Genomic DNA, 21,607 nt, shown 5'->3' on the forward strand with positions numbered 1-21,607 from the left:
TTTTATCTAGGACTATATGGATAGTGTGATGCAGATAATCTAAGGTGACTTTCTATATTATAGTTCAATTTTGTAACACAGGTTGCAAAGCTTTTATGCACACATTTTGGAAAAAAAGCTTCCTGTAACTCTATCCCACCATAGCTGGTAAAGATAGCTGCTCAAGACTGGCTGACTTCTCTCTGCCCTGAGGCCCCCAGAGCATAACTCACTAAGCACTGTGGGCAGTCTGGATCCATTTCCCTTCAGCAAAAGGAAACATGACAAATTCATTTCAACTGTCCAGGACCTTGAGGAGCTTTACTGAATCTATGTCAGTGGTGTTCTGACACTATATATATGTGTGTGTAAAATAAATTATAACTGTATCGACCACTTACAAACAAATTACACAGAACACAGAATTTTAAATACTAGAAAGAATGTCCTTTCACTGCCATCATAAACACTTTTTAAAGGACTACTTAGGGAATTCTTAATGATTTTAAGAAATAAACGGAAGGCCAAATTTAATCATATCTAGAAAAGAGACACTAAAAGCCAAGATCAAACACTACCATGTAAACAGTACACAAACCAAGCCACTTTGAATTTATTGGTTCAGAAGACAGACTGGGCTCCCTGGGGTCAGTGAAGTCACAAACACCAAACTTTCATGACCCTCCAAATTGGTGAGGAGCACTGTCTTATTCCTGTAAAAATATGAGTAGCAGAATAAAACTACACATTTCATATACGATGGGAAATGTTCCAAAAAAGGAGAACTTACACTGATTCCATAGTGTTCAGTGACTCCTCGGCCATGCTCCCCTAGGACTCCAAATGAAAGGCTTTCTTCTAGAAAGATTCTTGCTTTGTATTTGTATTTTAACTTAACCTAAGTGTTATATAAAAGTTAACTTTAAAATACTGATGATGAGCAGCATATATAACATATTGTGAAGAATCAAACTTAAGATTAAAAAAGTATATACAATCGACCCTCAACATTCACAGATTCTTTATTTCCAAATTCACTTACTTGTTAAAATTTATTTGTAACCAAAAACAATACTTGGAGCACTTTTTCAGTCACTCACAGACATGTGCAAGTGCAGGGCAGTGAAGAATCTGAGTTACCAACCTCACTTTCCTGGCTGAGGTTGAACAGGCCACTGGTTTCAGTGATAATGTAAACAAGTGTCCTTTTCATGGTTGATTTATTGCCATGTCTTTTGCATTTTTGTGCTTTTTGTTGGTAATTTTGCTGTTTAAAGAGACCCCTAGTATAGGGCTGAAGTGCCGTCTGTTGTTCCTAAGTGCAGGAAGGCTGTGATGTGCCTTATGGAGAAAATCCTTGTGTTAGAGAAGGTTCAGGCATAAGTTATATTTAGTGCTGCTGGCCAATCAATGGTAATGAATCAACAATATATATTAAATAAGGCAACTTTAAACAGAAACAAACATAAAACAAGTTATGTACTGAATGACTGACAAAAATGTTGCGACCAAAGGCTCACAGAAACCTTAACCCTAGTAGCAATAATTCAGTATTCCCTATTGCAGTGTTCATAGCAACTGTAGAACATAACCATGTTGACTATACTTTGGATGGTCTAAAATGATTCAATTTAACTCACCAATAGAGACAGCACAATACCAATTTTTAAAAAGAAATATTATGACATTTATGGATATAGACATGTAATCTATCTGTTAAACACTGGTCTGATTATACATAAAAACTGCTGGGGAAATGCAGACATTCTTCCCTCGGTGATTCTGTTTTAATTTGGACTCATGACACTTTTTTAATGCAGAAAAGGTTTTCCTTATTAGGTCTTTCCCTTTGTTTTCAGGCTTATAAGAAAGTCCTCTGCAACCAACGGTTTGGATGCATACTTATCTATAGGCTTTTCTAATTATTTCATGTTTTTAAAACAAACACAATCCAACAATTCATTGGGAAGCTGAAACACGCATATTTGTGTATAGGTATTTATTTCTTATGTAACGGATTTACCCATATATGATTTGTACATAATCATTTGATAACCAAATTAAAATACAGCAATCACCACCCACTAGACTTTTATATATATGACATAAGAAGTTGTTGGGCTCTCAAATCTTCCTCTGACTCATGTATCTTTATGTCAGAATCATACTTAAAGGCTTAATTAGTAAGGTGCTTTTGTACTAAAACTACAGAAATGATGCACAGAATGTATAAGATGGTTTGATGTGCCATACTGTAATACTCTGATAATTTATTTTTTAATTATCAAAAGTTTAGGCTGGGCATGGTGGCTCATGCCTATTATCCTAGCACTCTGGGAGGCTGACGGTGGGAGGATCACTTGAGGACAGGAGTTCAAGACCAGCCTGAGCAGGAGCAAGACCCCATCTCCACTAAAAGTAGAAAAAAATTAGCCAGGTATGGCGGCACACGCCGGTAGTCCCAGCTACAAGGGAGGCTGAGGCAGGATTGCTTGAGCCCAGGAGTTTGAGGTTGCTGTGAGCTAGGCTGATGCCATGGCACTCTACTCAGGGCTACAGAGTGAAACTCTGTCTCCAAAAAAAAAAAAAAAACAACAACAAAAAACAAAACTTTACTGGCTATCCTTATGCTAATCAATGTCACATGTGTGGAGGGTTCTTACTACCGGGCTATTGGTTGGATTTTCATTAACAATGAATAAACTAATTTGGAAAAAATTACCTTTCAACACTGACTCTTTTCTATCCCTTAATAAAAACGAGGTATTATCTAGTTTCTGAAAAGCATGTTTTAGAAAATATTTAATAATATTACTGGCATACAAATAGACAAATCAGTTGAAGAAAACAGATACCCAGAGTCAAACCCTAATTTTTATCATGTAATCTTTACGTACTCAATGCTTATATATACTTGATATGTTCACACATTATGTTTCACTGTTCTGCTCTATACTTGTCAATCGGCACTGCTTTATTATTGTAGCCCTATAACATACAGTTCTATTAATAGTATCTTTTGGTCTACCACTGCCCCTACATTATTCTATCAGTCTGTGAGAAGCTTACAAAAACAGAGAGAAGAAAACAAAAGCATCTCTGTTATTGATATTTAGGATGTATTTAGATTTCCTCAGAAATAGTGAAAAACTTTAAAAATAATATATGAAACCCGTATTTTGAATCCTTGTTCGTTTAATGAACTCCTAGATTCAAATCTCAAAGGATGAATGCAAGAGTGGTCCAATATAGGAAAATCAACCGACGTAATACGCCACATTAACAGACTGGGGAAGGGGAAACACATGATCATCTCAATTGATGCAGAAAAAGCATTCGACAAAATCCAACAACCTCTCATGATAAAAACATTTCAATAAATTAGGAATAGGAAGGAATTTCCTCAACCTGATAAAGGGTATTTATGAAACACTCACAGCTAACATCACACTCAATGGTGGAAGACTGAAAGCTCTCCCTCTAAGATCAAGCACAAGATACCTATTTTTGCCATTTCTAGTTAAGACTGCTGAAGTTCTAGCCAGAGCAATCAGGTAAGAAAAATAAAACGCATCCAAATGGGAAAGAAAGAAGTAAAACCATCTCTATTCACAGATGACATGATCTTACATATATAGAAAGATCTACAAAAGTATCATTTGAGCTAATAAATGACTAACAGTAAATAACCTAGAAAAGAAATGAACAAAACAGTTCCATTTATAAAAGAGTAAAAAAGAATCAAATACTTAGTGATAAATTTAACCAAAGAGGTGCAAGATGTGTACACTGAAAACTATAAAACACTGCTAAAAGAAATTAAAGATCTAAATAAATGGAAATGTCTCATGTTCATGGCATGGAAGACTTAATATCACTAAAATGGCAATAATTCCCTAAATTATCTACATATTCAATGCAACCCCTATCAAAATCCTAGTGACATTTTTTTTTACAGAAATGGAAAAGCTGATCCTAAAATTCAAATGGAATTTCAGGGGACCCCAAAGAGCTAAAACAATCTTGAAAAGGAAGAACAAAGTTAGAGAACTAGCATAAGCTGTAATAATTAAGAAAGTGTGGTACTGGCATAAAGACAGACATACAGACAAATGAAATAGAGTCTAGAAATAAACCTATTCATCCATGGTCAGTTGATTTTGACAAGGGTGCCAAGACCAGTAAATTGGGAAAACAAGTCTCTCCAACAAATGTTGCAGAGACAACTGGACAACCACAGGCAAAAGAATGAAGTTGAGTCCCTACATAAGAACATATGCGACAATTAACTCAAATGAGTAACAGACCTAAATGCGAGACCAACAACTATAAAGAAGGAAAAACAAAGGAGTAAATCTTCATAACTTTGGATTAGTCAAAGATTGTTAGACATGATACAAAAGCACAAGCAACAACAAAAAAGATAAATTGGACTTCATCAAAATTAAAAACTTTTGTGCATCAAGGGACACTATGAAAGAAGTAAAACAAAACCCCACATAGTGGAAAAAAAATTTACAAATCAGATTATCTGAGAAGGATCTAGTATCCAGAATATATAAAGAACTCTTATAACTTAAAAAAAAAAAGACAAACAACCCAATAAAAATGGACAAAATACTTGAGAAGATATTTCTTCAAAGATATGCAAAATGGCCAACCAGCACAAGAAAAGAGGCTCAACATCATTAGTCATCTGGGAAACACAAATCAAAACCACAATGAGATACTACCTCATATCCACCAGGATGGCTAAAACAAACAAACAAAAAAACCCAGAAAATAATAAGTGTTGGCAAAGATGTGGAGAAACTGGAATCCTGTTTCTGGATTTACATTCCCACATAACTGGTGGGAATGTAAAATGGTGTAGTCACTGTGGAAAACATTACGACAGTTCCTCAATAAGTTAAACATAGAATTACCATATGATCTAGCAATTACCTAGGTATATACACAAAAGAATTGAAAACAGGGATTCAAACAAATACTTGTACACAAATGTTCATAGCAGCACTATTCACAATAGCAAAATGGTAGAAATAACCCAACATCCATTAGCAGATGAAAAGATAAACAAAATGTATTAACCACACAATAGAGTATCACTCAGCATTAAACAGGAATGAAGTACTGACACATGGTACAACATAGATGAACTTAAAAACATTATACTAAGTGAACGGAGCCAGAAACAAAAGGTAACATATTATATATGATGCCATTTATAGGAATATCCAGAATAGGTAAATCCACAGAGACAGAAAGCAGACTGGTGGTTGCCAGGAGCTGGCGAAGGGGGAAATGGAGAGTGACTCCTTAATAGGTACGGGGGCTTCTTTTGGAGTGGTGAAAAGGTTTTGGAACTAGAGTTGATGGTTGCAAAACGTGGTAAATGTAGTAGATGACACTGACCTATATAGTTTTAAATGGTTAGTTTTGTGTTATGTGACTTTCATCTCAATAAAGAAAATCTCCATAGTCATGTTTTCTAAAAACATTATATTGTTTTCACTACCAAAAAGCTGAGTTTTACAAAATGCATATTATATGCTTTCATTTAGTAAAACTAATCTATAGGAAAAGGAAGCAGATTAATGATTGCCTGGGGCCAGGGTTGGGTACTGACTATACAGAGGCATGAAGGAACTTTCTGGAGTGATGGAAATGTTCTATTTCTTGACTGTGGAGGTGGTGGTGACAGGGGCGTATACATCTGTCAGAACTTATTGAACTATACACTAAAGTAGGTGTATTTATTATTTGTCAGTCCCACCTTGATTAAGTTGGTTTTTACTATTTCAAGGCCAGCACTGGCATTCAGTGTTCATCTACTTCCCTGGTATGATCAAAATATGCTTGTGATATCTACTGTGCAAAGCAATGCAGACGTTATACATTAAAAGTGGTCATGAACAAAAGGCACATCTGCCAAATAGTCTAAATACTAAAATAATGACTATACATGGTTGCTTACCAACTCTGGAAGAGGACAAATAGTTCCAGTATTCATATACAATCCTTCTACCACAATGAAACGTCGAGTTACACGAGCCTTGCGGGGATTCTTTAAAAGAAAAAAAGCAGACAACTTAAATTTCAGTAACCCCAAATATATAATCTGTTACATACTCTGTAGCATTTTCACCTTACAAGATTTATTCATTTAAAAAAGTGTGAATGAATTTAAAGCTCAGTGTTTGAAATCTGGTTATTTTGAAATGAGCAACAGAACTGTCTCAGACATGTTTTTCAGTTTACAATACCAACTACGTGACCTCACACACACACAATTTAGGCATTCTGAGAATACTAAAACACAAATAAAACCCTCCAACCCTAGAATGACTGGGAAAAGGCACAGGGGAACTTTCTGGGGAGACGGGAATATTTTATATCATGAAAGGGCCGAGATTCCTGGGTTACATGGGTATAAACCAGTGTTCAAAATCATATGGCAAGGATTTGTGTGTTTCAATGTCTGTACATTTCACTTAAAGAACTATAATGAAGAACCACCATCATCACTGCCATCATCATGAAGATGGGGTGAAGAGGAGGTGGAGGTATAGATGGTACAAGAATGGCAGAATGGTGATAAAGCTGAAAGAAGGGTACAGGTGGCTTCACTATATACCATGGTTGTTTCCTTTGTATGTACTGGCTATTTTCCCTCATAAAAAGTCAAAAACCAGACAAACCCTGTTCTCCTTCACCTACCAAAAACAAGATGCAACCCTTTTCCTTACTTCCCAGTGACCTCTCACAGGGACAAGTAAACTAGACTATGATCTCGTCCAGTGACGTTCCCAGGTTGTGGGGTGGAGGGCCCTTTTCAAACAACACTCCCCCCGCCACTCCCCTCATGGCAAGTCTCTCCCATGCATTAATCTGTAGATGCTTCAGGTGTGTTGGACTAAAAAACACTGAGATCCACAAACAGAGTTTGCCACTACCTTCCTGCTCAAGGCTTCTTGCCTCTAAGCTTCTGCTCCAATGAACATTAGAGAAAGCATCAAAATGAGAAAGCAGCAGAGCAATGCTTTAAGGCAGTGGTCCCCAATATTTCTGACACCAGGGACCAGCTTCATGGAAGACAATTTTCCATGGACCAGGAATGGGGCATGGGTGGGGAGGCAGAGCTCAGGTGGTGATGCAAGTGATGGGGAGTGACTGTAAATACAGATGAAGCTTCACTCGCTTGCCATTCCCTTCCTGCTGTGCATCCCGGTTCCTAACAGGCCATAGACCAGTACTGGTCTGCGGCCCAGGGGTTGCTTTAAGGGGTATTGTAGAACTCATAACAGTAGCACTAAAAAGAAATGTGGCTGTTGAGGTACACAAAAGCATGTACCGTTGAGGTTGCTCAATCATCTTCACTCCGTCAACTCAAAACTGAATGCCTGGCAGCGTGCAATACTGATCTGTCAGGAGTCACTGATGAAGAGAAGCCACTTTCATTTCAACACAGGAGCATCCTGCCTCTGCCTGCCTTTTTAAAAATGAAGTACTTTTCTTATGATTTAAAAGTAATCAATGTAGGAGTCTTGGGAAATGAGAGTATAAAAAAGAATTTTAAAAATTAGCCAGTCATACTACACAGTGGTAACTTTTGTCTTTCTTTCTTGTAAATACATACATTTATAAATTACTTTGTTCAAAATCAGGATTTTATTGTAATAGTTTTAGGATCTGATTTAAAAAAAATTATGTTGTGAGCATTTCCACATTATTTAATATTATTTAAAACATAATTTTAATGGAGATATTCTACCTTGTGGGTATACCATAAATTACTTAACTATTTCTCTAATGTTCAATTTAGGTTTTTTCCCCCACATTTTGCTTTTTTATATAACATATAAATATCTCTGACACCATTTCTGATTATTTTCTAAAGACAACACCCCAAGTATGGGTCAAAAGGTATGGATATTCTAGGATCCTAGAATATATCTGCTCATTTACCTTCTAGAAAGACAGCACTGATGTAAATTCTTTCCAGTGTTACAGAAGTATCCTTTGTCTCACCACACCTGCGTTGGCACTTACTATTATTGTTAAAAAAGAGCCCTAATTTGACAGGCAAGAACTCCTAGCCTAATTTCCTTCCTTACTAGTGAGGCCAAATTATATTTTCACTTTCATAGCTATGTGTACTCTATGAGCTACTGTTCCTATCTACTGCCCATTCTTTTTACAAGAATTAATATGGGACAAAAGACAGCTGTAGGAAAAGAGATTTAAAATAATCTATGAACCACAACACTTGGAAAATTGTCAAAGAAAACATTCAAAAAGCTAACAATTGTGTGAAAATGAAACTAGAAAAGAATATATCTAAAAACCCAAACGTAAAGTTATTTAGAAAGCCTATTCTCAGCAAGAAAACAGTATAAATTAATTATTAAAAAAGTAAAAATTATAAAGTAGAAATAACTTTCAAGACAATTATATTTCTTGTTCTTACTCATTAAAAAAAACAGTTCCATGGATTACAAATCTTGTAAACCGCCCCGCCCCCCAGCCACATGAGACTTGAATCAATATTTTCCAAATTTATACACTGGTTATACTTTCCCAGACAATGTTCTTCAATCTGGTGGCTAGCACTGTATTACTGAATCAGAATAAGAGACATCTTTTCATAGTCTGCAGAAAGAAATTAATCAGTGGAATGATCTCAATTTTAAGATTTTCCCTGTAGATTTTTCTAAACTGTGTACATATGAAACACTGAGCTATAGCAGATCTAGCATAAAACGGTGAGTTCGTGCATATTCATCATGAGAATGTGTACATTCATCAAGTGCTACACTTGGGCTGACACCTAAACAAAGATGACAATCCTAAATGCATAAGGCAAATATTTGGGAAAAGTAGAAATTAACACCAAATTAATGTGAATGTAATGAGCATTTTTATCAGTTATTTTGGTTATGAATGAGTTGCACTGGCAAAGTCTACTTGGAAGTGGTGTTTGAGACAGAGGCTGTGGTGACCAGATTCCCAGTGCAATCCACACATCATGTGCATAGAAACACAGACCAGAGCTACCCTTTTCATCCATGTTGTTAGGAGAAAATAAGCTGTAATTCTAATGATGACGCTCTAAACACACTTCCTTTGTTCCACTCTCTAATCAGAACACCAAGGAGGTACTTCCAAACCACCATCACCAGAGCATAGGTTCCTGGGAAAGAAGAATTGAAAACAGGGCTGCACACTGTAAGGAGACCGTGGACCGTGTTTGGGGGCAGTCATTTCCTACAAGCAGCAGCTGTTCAGAGCGCCAGGATAGAGGTGGAGCGGGAGAGAAAGGGTCTCACTTTGCTCATATATTAATATTAACTAAGATTTGCTGTCATTCTTTCCTCCATGTAATTGATACATGATTTATTCTGATATGAACAAGCCCATTTTGAATTCACTAGGTATATCTAATTAAGGTCCTAAGGAGTTTTGGTATTGTTATGCCAAGGAGAGGGTGCATTATCTCCCCCACTTATCAAGTACAGGCTATTTCTCTCCCTCTCTTGGTATCTCTTAGAAAGCCGCCTGGATTACCTCCCCAAAATGTGCCATCTATAATTATGGTAATGACAAGGCAATCACAATCAGACTTGGCTCTCCGACATGAAGTACATTTAATAAGCAGGAACACCCTTACTTAATATCTAAATGTGATCCGCAGGCAAGTTTCATGACAAATTACCATTTCATATATAATTTAGCTGGTTGGAAAGTACAAAAGAACTGTATAATTTTCTTCAAAAGAATCATACCTTTTGATCTTCAATCTCTTGTTCTTTTAGTAGCCGCTCCAGGTCAGCCATATCATTATGCTTAAATAACTTAATGTCACTACGTGATGCCTGTAATCCTTTCTGAATAGCAAAGCAGGCAGCTTTATCTCTGCAAGGAAGAGAGACCCACCAAATTAGGGTTTAAAGGGCCTTGTCAACATTCTCAGAAAAGGAATGCTTGCTTTTGTAAATTGACCAATTTCCAATCGTTAACCTGAATGCAGCAAGTAAATAAAACATGTTTGCACATTTATACGTCATTATTTGCTCTTCACTCTTTAAGTCCCTTTCACATAACTACCACATTGAAACTATTTCAAGCAGCATACTCTTGCCATATTTTAGCCTCTCTGAAATCGGCTTGCATCTTACTATGGATGATGGCACATCGGTTTATTCACATACTTTCCTCTTTCTAAGAAATACATAAAATATTGGTGCACACCTCACCATCAGTGGTATCTCCAACTCGACTGACACCTTACTCTGCCATTATTTTGCATAAGAAGCAATACTGGCAGGCCAGCTAGAAAGAAAACTTTTGGACACTAACCACTCTACTGCAGTAAAACACCACGGAAAAACTGTGGCCCCCAACCACATCGACACCAGCAAAGGCTGAGCAGAGAACTAGACTCAACCCTTGAGAGCCTGTAACAAGGCATCCCAACATCTGTCCTAAGATGATGTCAGAAAAGGCCAAGTAGGGAGCTGGGACTTTTATCCCTGCCAGTTGGTAACAAGTGGACATCCCTACCACCCCGTGGTGTCCGTGGCTACCACATGGAGAGTCCGAACTTCTACCTCCACCTGGCAGTAATGAGGGATCCTTCTCGCCTCCACTGGGGCCTGGAGAGTGTCAGCACTATCACCGTTACTCAGCAACAACAAAGAACCTCCCTGACCCTGTGTCTATGGAGGCTGCGTAGAGACCCTCAAGCATACATCCCCATGGTAGTAATGAAGCAACATGCCCACAACCCCTTCCCTTGTTGGAATAGTGTCTGACAATGCCAATTAAAATAGATGGCTTAAATAAGGTATAGATGATAATAGCATAGTATGAAAATGTCCAGGTTTCAATCAAATACCACTTATACCAAGAATCAGAAGACATCAAACAGAATGAAAGAAAACAACAAATGCCAATAGTGAGATGACAGAGATATCAAGATTATCTGCAATTTTAGAGCAGCCACGATAAAAATGTTTCAATGAGCAAATTATGAACATGCTTGAAACAAATACAATAATGCAATAGAAAGCTTCAGCAAAGAAATGAAAGATACAAAGAAGAGTCCCCTGCAGATATCAGAACTAAAAAACAAAATAACCAAGATAACAAGATCAGTGGACAGGCTCATGAGCAGAATGAAGGAGAGAGGAGAAAGGATCAGTGACCTGAAGTCAGAGCAATACGAATTATTCACTGTACAACAGAAAGAAAATGACTAGAAAGAAATGAACAGAGCCTCAGGGACCTGTGGGATTACAATAAAAGATCCTAACATTCATGTCATTAAAATTCTAGAAGAAGAGAAAGAGGGTGGGGCTAAAAAAGTACTCAAAGAAATAATAGCTAAATATCCCCCAAATTTGCCACGTGGCTTAAACCTACAGATTAAAGAAGATGAGCAAAACTCACAGGTAAACTCAAATAAATAGATGCCAAGACACAACACAGTCAAACTTCTGAAAACTAATGACAAAGAAAAAAATCTTGAAAGCAGCCAGAGAAAAAGGGCACCTTACACAGAGGGAAAAATAATTTGAATGACAGCAGATTTCTCATCAGAAACCATAGAGGCCATAAAAAAGTGTCACCATATGCTTCAAATGCTGAAAGAAAAGAACTGCCAACCAAGTCTCCTATAACCAGCAAAAATATCCTTTAGGAATGAAGGAGAAAGCAAGACATTCTCAGTTGAAGAAAAACTAGGAGACTTTGTCACTAGCAGATCTAAAGGAATGGCTAAAAAAAAAGTCCTCTAAATAGGAAAAAAAGCCATAAAAGAAAAACATTAGATCCTTAGATCATCAGAAAGGAAGAAAGAGTACAGTAAGTTAAACAAACAAACCAACAAAAAAAAAAGGGAAAATACACTAGGCTTTTCTTCTCCTCTAGAATTTTCTAAATTATTTTAGACAGTTAAAGCAAAAAGGTATAACACTGTCTGATGTGGTTCTCACTGTATGTACAGGAAATATTTAAAACAGTCACAATATATTATAAGTGAGAAGAATAAAGGGATACAAAGGGAGGTAAGGGTTTCTATAATTGAACTGGTAAAATGGTGACACCAGTAGACTGTGATAACATATGTATATAATGTAATATTATACTTAGAGCAATGACTAAAAAAGCTATACAAAGAGAAACACTTAAAAATACTATAAATAAAGATGTAATTCTAACACAGTTTCAATTAACCCACAGAAAGGTAGGAAAAAGAAAATAGAGAAACAAAAAGTAGAGAGAACAAACGAAACAAAAAACAAAATGGCACATTCAAATCCTAAATATCAATAATTACATTAAATGTAAATTAACAAATCCATGATTTAAAGACAGAGCAGGTCGAGTGGATTAAACAATGTGACCTAATTATATGCTGTCTACAAGAAAATCACTTAACATATAATGATATAGGTAGTAAAAATTATATATATACACAAATATATAACATAAATACATAATGAAAAGGACATCTGATAAAATAGACATTGAAAAAAAGAAAATTAGCAGAGACAAAGACAGACATTATATCTTTGGGTCAATTCACTAAGATAATTTGGTAATCCAAAATATGTACCAACCAAACAACAGAGTTACAAAATGGGAGCTGCAAAAACAGATACAACCGAAAGGAGAAATAGACAAACTCACAATTACAGTTGGAGACTCTACTACCCCTGAACAACTGGTAGAACTAGATAGAAAACTAAGGAGACAGAAGAACTCAACATCATTAACCAACAAGATCTAACTGACATTTACAGAACACTCCAATAAAAACCAGCAGAATACATTTTCCTTTTACGTGCCTACAGCACATATTCCAAGATAGACTACATCATAAGCCATAAAACAAACTACAACAAATTTAAAATCTCCAAATACCTGGAAAGTAAACAACATACTTCTAAATAATCCATGGGTCAAAAATAAATAAATAAATAAATCAAAGTCGCACGCGTTGGCACATGCCTGTAGTCCCAGCTACCCGGGAGGCTGAGGTAGGAGGATCCCTTGAGCCAGGAGTTTGAGGCCCGCCAGAGCAATATAACAAGACTCTGTTGAGGTATTTCTTTTAAAAAGAAAGTTGAGAGAGAGAGAGAGCGAGAGAGAGAGAGAGAGAGAGACTAAAGGCAAATAAAAAAAATACAATGAACTAAATAAAAATGAAAATACAACACATCAAAATTTGTGGGACACAACTAAAGCAGTGCTGAGAGGGAAATTCACAGCACTAACTGCATATATTAGAAGAGAGAAAAGGTCTCAAATTAGTAATTTAAGGTCCCATCTCAAAATTGAGAAAAAGAACAAAATAGACTAAAGTGAGCAAAAGGCAGGAAATAATAAAATAGCAGAAATCAATGGAATTCAAAACAGAAATACAACAGAGAAAAAAATCAATGAAATATAAAAGCTGATTCTTTGAAAAGACCAATAAAGCTGACAAACCTCTAGCAAGACTGACAGAGAAAAAAAGACAAAGACACAAATTACCAATACCAGGCATGAAACAGGGGATATCACCACGGACCCTACAGACACTAATAATAAGGAACACTGCAAACAGCACTATACATATAAATCTGACAACTTAGAAAAAAATCGACCAATTCCTTGAAAAATACAAATTATCTGAACTCACTCAATAAGACATAGATAATCTGCATAGCCCAATAACTACTAAGGAAATTGAATTCACAATTAATTACTTCCAAAAAAGAAATCTCCAGGCCCAGATGGTTTCACTGAAGAATTTTACCAAACATTTAAAGAATTAAAAATAATTCTATACAATCTGCTCCAGAAAACAGAATAGGAGGGAACACTTTCCAATTGATTTTATGAAGTATTATTCTGCTACGCAAACCAGACAAACTATCTGCCTCATGAATACAGATACAAAATCTTTAACAAAACATTAGTAATACAATTCAGCTACATATAAAAAGAATTATATACCATAACCAAGTGGTGTTTACTCCAGGTATAAAAGGCTGGTTCAATATTTGAAAATAAATCAATGTAATCTACCATATTAATAGACTAAAGAAGAAAAAAATCACATGATTGTATCAACCAATATAGAAAAAATGTTTGACAAGATCCAATACCCATTCACAATAAACACTCAGAAACATGGTGGGTGTGGGGTGGGTAAGGAGATGCGATAAAGAGCATCTATAAGAAAGCTACATCTAACACTATGCTTCATAATGGTGAAAAATTGAACGCTGTCTCTCTAAGATCAGGAACAAGGTAACAATATCTGTTCTTATTACCCTTAACACACAGTCATAGAAGTTCCAGCCAGTGCAATAAAGCAATAAAAGGTATATAGATCAGAAAAGAAATAAAACTACCTATTTGCATATGACATGATTGCCTACATGGAAAAACCCTAAAAAATCCACAAAAACAATTCCTAGAACTAGTAAGTGAGTTTGGCAACATTGTAGGATAAAAGATTAGCACACAAAAAAACAAATTTATTTCTAGATATTAGCAATGAACATGTGAACATCAAAATTCTTATTTGCAAACCATGTATCTGATAAAGGACTATTAACTAGAATGTAAAAAGAACTCTTAAACTCAACAGTAAAAAAAACAAATAATACAATTAGAAAATAGGCAAAGGACACGAACAGACATTTCACTGAAGAGATGGCAAACAGACATATGAAAAGATGTTCAACATCATTAGCCATCAGGGAAACGTTAAGTTAAAACCATGACGAGACACCTTTACACACCTATCAGACTGACTAAAAAAAAAAAATAGTGACAACACCAAATGCTCTTAAGGATGTGGAGAAACTGCATCACTCATACACGGTTGTTGGGAATGTAAAATGGTATAGCCACGTTGGGAAAACAGCTGGATAGTTCCTTACAAAACTAAATATGCAATACTATCAATTGCACCCCTTGGCATATATCCAAGAGAAATAAAAACTTTTGTTCACACAAAAACCAGTACATGAATGTTTAGAGTAGCTTTATTTCTAATGCCAAAAACTGGAAACAACCCAGATGTCCTTAATGGGTAACTGGTTCAACAAACTGGTGTATCCATTCAATGGAATAACACCCAGCAATCAAAAGGAATCAAGCCTTCATAAGCAACAACTTGGATGAGTTACCAGAGAATTACGCTAAATTCCAAAGCCAATTCCAAAATGCTACCTTACTGGATGATTCCATTTATGTAACATTCTTGAAAAGACAAAATTATAGAAGTGGAGAATAGATTAGTGGTTGCCAGGAGTTAGTGTGGGTAGGGTGGGAGGAACGTGGATATGGTGACATGAATGATCCTTGTGGTGATGTAAATGTTCTGTAGCTTGACCACAACAAAGTCAATACCCCGGCTGTGAAACTGTGCTAGTTCTGCAAGAGGTTACCAGTGGGGGAGGCCTGGTTAAGAGTATACAGAATCTCTGTATTATTTCTTACAAGTGCTTGTGAATCTATGATTATCTCAATGTACAAAGTTAAATTAAAAAAAATATATGAAGTAACATAAACATAGACTTAGTGGAGTGACAGGAAGACACTTAAATACACAAATGACCACTATGCTGAGACCTGCCATTGGCAAAGCATTATCACTGTTTACTGAAAGGAAGCATCAGACAATGTCTACACCTAATAAATTTATCAAAACCAATTTACTAAACACCGTTTTTACCTCTAGCAGTCCTGCATTCAGGCAGAATATTTAAAATTACGTAGAACAGAATAATTAGGCTGTCTAATGATTCACTGGAAACTGAAATTTTAAGACACTGGGTATAACACAGAAGTGAATTTAGCCTAGGCTTTCTGGTAGCTAAAACAAAAAAGACAATGTAGTGTTTATTATCAGATAAAGGATGTATACACGTTCACCTGTAACCATGAACTTTTTCTAGATTTAAACTCAAAAAGCAATTTATAGTGGGATGCTTATGGATAAAATGATACTAGGTGACACTGCAGTTGTCTGTACTCTGCTTTCACTAAAAACCTAGAGACAATATTTAAATCAATGGCTTTCAAGTTTGTGACGAGTATTTCTGTGATTTTTTTTTTAACTTTGAGAAAAATAAAAATATTTGTTTTCATAGTCACATCAGAATACACTACTACTTAGGCCCAGGCCATTTGCTGGAGTGCTCCCAGGTTGTTGTAGGCTGTGGTGAGGAACAGGTGCCATGAGTCCTGAGAATCCCAGGCAGAGTCAGAATCCACTCTGCACAAAGCGCGATGGAAGGGACGGAAGGTTCTGCCACTGCACAGGCAGGAGCTTCAATGGTGAGTGATAAGTAATAGGACAGTCCAAGTGCTGAGGGAGGCCAGGCTCCAACGTTCAGTCACTTGGACCCCTCTTTGGAGTTCTATCTTCCATTCAATCATTTACTGAACTAATGTTTACTGAGCACTACTAAATGATACATGCTATCCTAAACTATGGGCTCTCAGCAAGAAACAGAAGCAAATAACCATACAGATATAAAATTATAAGCTGTTGTTAAGTATTACAAAAGAAGAGTGTAGCAAGTGTGAAGCAAGTGAGCAGAGTGAGTATGTACATGCATGCACATGGGTGTATAAAGGAGGCTCTAGAAGCACAGTGCCCTTGACAGGCAGTGTTGAGTGCTGGTGTGAGCATGGATTCATGAGGATAACAAATACTCTTTCGGCTGTAAGATCTTCCCCACATGCAGCAGGGGTCTTGAACTGCTCTGAGAGGTTGGGGAAGGCCCCTCCATAGAGGCAATGTGTGTGCAGGATGAGCAGGAATTAACTGGGAGAGGAAAGAAGGAACAGTATTCTAGGCATGGGCACTAGCATGTGCAAAGGCCCTGAGGGGAGAGGAAATCAGTATATATGGTTGGCAAGGCTACACCTTAACCACTTCAGGGGAAATGGTACACAATTAGTCTGAAAAGGTGTCCAGAACTCACAAGAACCTAGGAAGAACTTGGGTCTTTATTTTAGGAATAACAGAAGCTCTTATGCATATCAACAGAGTGCGACATAATCAGATGTGCATTTTTAAAAGATTACTCTAGCTACAGTGTTAAAAAGGAAAGGAGGAAACCAAAGTAAATTTGAGACTGCAAATTAAGAGTCATTTAATAGTCCACTCAAAAGAGGACAGAGGCTTGGGCTGGAGTGGCAGACGCTTCTGACAGGTGTGAGCAGCTGCCTGGGCAAAGGCAGCCCTTCCGTGTCTCCCCTCGGACCTTTCCCTTCACAGTAAACAGCAGCCCAATGCAGCAGCTTTGGGGCAGTCAGGGAAGTTCTCAATTCATAGCCCCCACGTTTTAATAAGCTTAAGAAGGAAGACCAGCAGAGACAAGGAGTTTGGGGTGAGTGGGAGATGAGACATGGAGTGGCTTTACAAGGCAGTGTGAGTGACCATGTTAAGGCCGTGACCATGGACTTACGAGGACATCACACAGCTACAGCTGCACAGGGAAGGCAGATGGCTGGCCTCATTTGGATATCAATAAAAAAAACCATAAGGGCAGATAAGCTACCACTGATACCTTTAAGCATTTTCGAGTGAAGGTCTTACAAATTTTGTAGAATTACTTGGCTGAGGTTACTATACCTTTCTTTAAAAACAAAAAATATCAACATTATTTTAGGCAGATAACTGCTACTGACATAATTCTCTAAGATGGTCAGTATTATTTCCAAATAAATTTTGATTACAAAACTAGGTAAAGGTTACTTACACAAATACAATGTCCCCTCTCTTGGAGTAAGCAGGAATAGCACTGGCTATGGTGGCAAATCCATATGAGTATATAATGGCTTCTTCTGTCTTCATAAATTTTGCCAGGCGGTCTTCCAAATCCAAATGGACATCTATTTCAATAAAAAAGGGTAAATGGTTAAACCATCTTAAAAGTCTTTTTCTCTGTTCAAGACTAAAGAAAAGAACATAAGCAGTTTAATTATCAATACTTTCACTTCATGGCCAATACATAATTATTTTTAAATGATAAATTATATAAGATCTATTAAAATAATTCTGGGCCAAAACTACTAAAATACATGAACTGAATCAGCTACTGATCTGCCTGCATGGCAACTCTGAAGTCTGGGCAACGCGCGGCAGGCAGTCTGGACATTCCCAAGTGAGGTGCAGCAGACAGTGTGGCCTGGCAGAATCCAGGGCATTTACAGACTTCTTAAAGGACATTACACAATTGTTAAAATGAACTATTTATCCTATTCCAATCAAGTAGTGATAAAACATGAAGCATGCTTCTTTCCATATGTAAGTTAAAATGTATATAAACGTGGTCTACCATCATATAAAAAAACATGAAATATCACTTGATGTCCATTACCAGTTGGTTACAATCACTTTATAAAACACTTTTCATTGTAACCACATTAAATAAGTGTGGAGTTTTGCAAGAACACAAAGTCTAGAAGAATGCATCCCAGTTAACCTTCAAGTATCAGATCTGTGATATTAACATAACCAAAGTCAAGGCCTTGACCCTTTGAGCCTGACAGCTGCCTTCTGGGAGAGATGCCATCAGTGAATGGTTTCAAGCAAAATCTGGCAAAAAGGAAGAAAACAACCAAGTAGCTGAGCATGGGTTAGTCTCAGGGGTGTCTTCCTTTTCATCCTTATTAGTGTTCTCTGAGTGCCACCACTCTGTGACCTTTCACTTCTGCATCAGGCAGGTCCCCAACAGGAGACCTCCTAATTATAACGTTGCCTCTAGTCGAGAATATCTACCACAAACCTTCACAATTTAGCTGGCAGATGGACATCCCAACCGCAGTGAATTGCTTTCATTTACTGTCTCCATTTCAAAAAGAAAAACATGCTATAGATATAGACAAACTATTTTTGCTAACTACTAAAGGGATTTTAAATAATTCTATAGACTTCTTAGCTCTAAATGACTCTTCACTGATGAGTGATAGGAGATTATAAAACTGAATATGACTCTGTTTTAGGGCTTTAGAGTGAGTTTCCCAGTTGATGAAAATGGGCATATTATGAATATTCTCATCATTAAGTACCTTCATAACCACTTATACACAGTTGTTGTAAGGTTATAAGAAGAACCTCTAAACAATAAACCAATGACTTATTGGCTCTTGTCTAGCCTCAAAAGTTAAAAAAAGATTGGCCTTTTCCTTCTATCAAAAGACACTGGGTTTTAGCTGATGTCAGCCTTGCAAAGCAGGTTTTGTGACAGGTGACTGCAGAACTTGTTTCTCTTGTTGCTACTTTGTGCTATGAAGAAACTCTCAACACAAGGAAGGGTGAGGCAGCAAGTGGGAAAACTGCCAGGGTAGTTTTCAACTTCCGATGTCCTTAACTTCTGTGTGTATGATCCACTTCACCAACTAGGGCTGTAGATTTACATGGTATAAAACTAAAGCACTACATTCTCTAATCCACTGCTGGGAGTAAACGCAACAGAGAAGAGCCCCTAGAGCGAGGTGCCCTAGAAAGCCTCAGAACAGCCCATAGCACCTGGCACTTTCCTGCACTTGCTTATCTGCCTGTCTGGCGCCCTCATCAGAAACTCAGAGACAGGAGGCCTGGCCACCTTGGGCATCACAGAGCTAGCTGACTGCAACCAGGCCTCGGGCATTCAAACCTGGGCTCTCCCATCACCAGGTGCTTGTTCAAGCATCTGGACGAGCTTGAAACGGCTCTGTGCCTCAGTGCTTTCCTCGGTCTAACAGGGTAACAGCCCTGGCTTTCCTCAAGGGTTGGTAGGTGGAATATACAAGTTAATTGCTAATAAAACACTCTGAACAATGCCTGGCATGGAACAAGCAATATGCTATGTAAGAATTTGTTCAATTAAATCAGTATTTGTAGAATAAAAGGTTTTTTTTTTAAAGGAAAAACATGATCACACTTTAAGCTATCTTTTAATTAAGTTATCTAAATTCTGTAGGGTTAAAAGACTATCTTCTATTAAGAGTCACAAGGCAATATATGTAACCTACACATCTGTGCCCCCATAAATTTCTGAAAGTAAAACAAAAAAGAAAAAGAACAACAACAAAGAAGAGCCATTTGTTCAGATTCTCACAAGAAAGAGATTATGGGCTTCTTGGTTGTTTTCCAGGGAAAGGCCATAAAATAGTCAACTTTAGAACATTTAGAAACAATGAAACAACTGCATTTTCTCTTAAGGCTGAACTTATAAGGCCTTCACATTTTGCACACATACTGTCTTAAAACAAATTTCTAGAGAGATGGATAATTTTTCTTATTCATTAGAACTTCTATATAGTCCTGAATGTTTTTCAAAATGTTTTCCCATGCAGTATCTTATGTGATTCTTACCAAAATGTTCTAAGTTTTGCAAACAAGGATTGTTCCCATCCTACACCTGAGAGAACTATGATCCCATGATCGGTAGGAAGAAGAAGCAGATCTAGGAATTTTATAACCAAATGTTCTTCCTATGAAAGCACGCAGTCATGGATCAGCTGGCTGTTCTAAAACAAACAAGGAAAACAGTTTTGAAAACTACCCAAATGAACAATTGTTTACTCTAGACTGGCTCTAGAACCCAATTAAGTACCATCTTCTCTCACAATGAAACCCTGTCACACAATTTTTTTCTTGATCTAGTTTAAGACCCAAGAGCCATTACACATATAAAACAGCTCCCAGGGCATGAGAGATAAATCACAGGTAAATAAGATGTTAACGGATTTAAAACAAAAAAAAGTTCAACAAACTCTCACAAGTGCACTGGGACCCCTCCAGCCTTAGAGGGAAGGCAGGCTCCACAGCTCGATAAAACCACTTGCTCAGTTCTAAAATACACACAAGTAGCTGGGAAGAAATTCGGATCACATAGCCCTTAAGAAACTATTCTGAGAACCCAGGCAGTTCTACCTGCCAGGCCTCTAGGAATTAGGGGAACATTTAGCCTAAAGACTAGATGAATTTTAACTCTACTCTTGCTCCGTTTTCTTGTTCTGTGTTAATCATGTGACATATATGTTACCATGAAACAGTAACAGGAGAGAATGTTTAATAAGGAAATTTACTTTTATAAGTAAAATGATTTACATTCATTATCTGAAAAGTTAAGAAAAGAGCTATAAAAGGTAGCAGGCTTTGAAAACAGATGTCTCAATGGGATACTTCTAGGAAAAAAAAAGGACCACAATTAAAAGCAACCCAGAGCTCAGAGAAAGAGACCTTAAGCCTTGAACTAACCTCTTCCAGAATACACAAGCAACTACAGAAAAGAGAGAGGCCTCATGTCTGCTTTACTGCTCAGCACAAAGGGTCAACCTACCTTAAATATGTAGAATAATTTAATTGTACAGGGTATTTTAGAGATTTAAAATTTAGCCTTAGATGACCTTCTCTGATTTTATCTAATGCTAAAATTTCAAGGTAATTTAATATAACCATAACAATTCAAGTAATTACTTTCAGAGTAAGGAAAAACAGAAACAATACTGTTGGAAAACCAAAAAAGTACAAATATGAGATAGATACATAATAAACAAAGAAAAAAAAAGATGACAAGTAAACATGGGCAACTGTTAAGAAGGAAGGAAAACAAGTTTATCTGAA

General features: G+C 36.9%; 1 protein-coding gene across 1 annotated transcript in view; it reads right to left on the reverse strand.

Annotated features, from left to right (window-relative positions):
* The window catches only part of SPTLC1 (serine palmitoyltransferase long chain base subunit 1), a 60,885-nt gene that overhangs the window by 16,102 nt on the left and 23,176 nt on the right, over positions 1-21,607 (reverse strand). The window contains exons 6-9 of the mRNA XM_045563966.1: positions 17,754-17,886; positions 9,765-9,894; positions 5,957-6,046; positions 770-877 (exon numbers count right to left, since the gene is read on the reverse strand). Of these exons, the coding sequence (XP_045419922.1) occupies positions 770-877; positions 5,957-6,046; positions 9,765-9,894; positions 17,754-17,886 (461 nt within the window). The remainder of the gene's footprint in view (positions 1-769; positions 878-5,956; positions 6,047-9,764; positions 9,895-17,753; positions 17,887-21,607) is intronic.

Source organism: Lemur catta, chromosome 10 (genome assembly GCF_020740605.2).
Source record: "Lemur catta isolate mLemCat1 chromosome 10, mLemCat1.pri, whole genome shotgun sequence".
In the NCBI taxonomy this organism is placed as follows: domain Eukaryota; kingdom Metazoa; phylum Chordata; class Mammalia; order Primates; family Lemuridae; genus Lemur; species Lemur catta.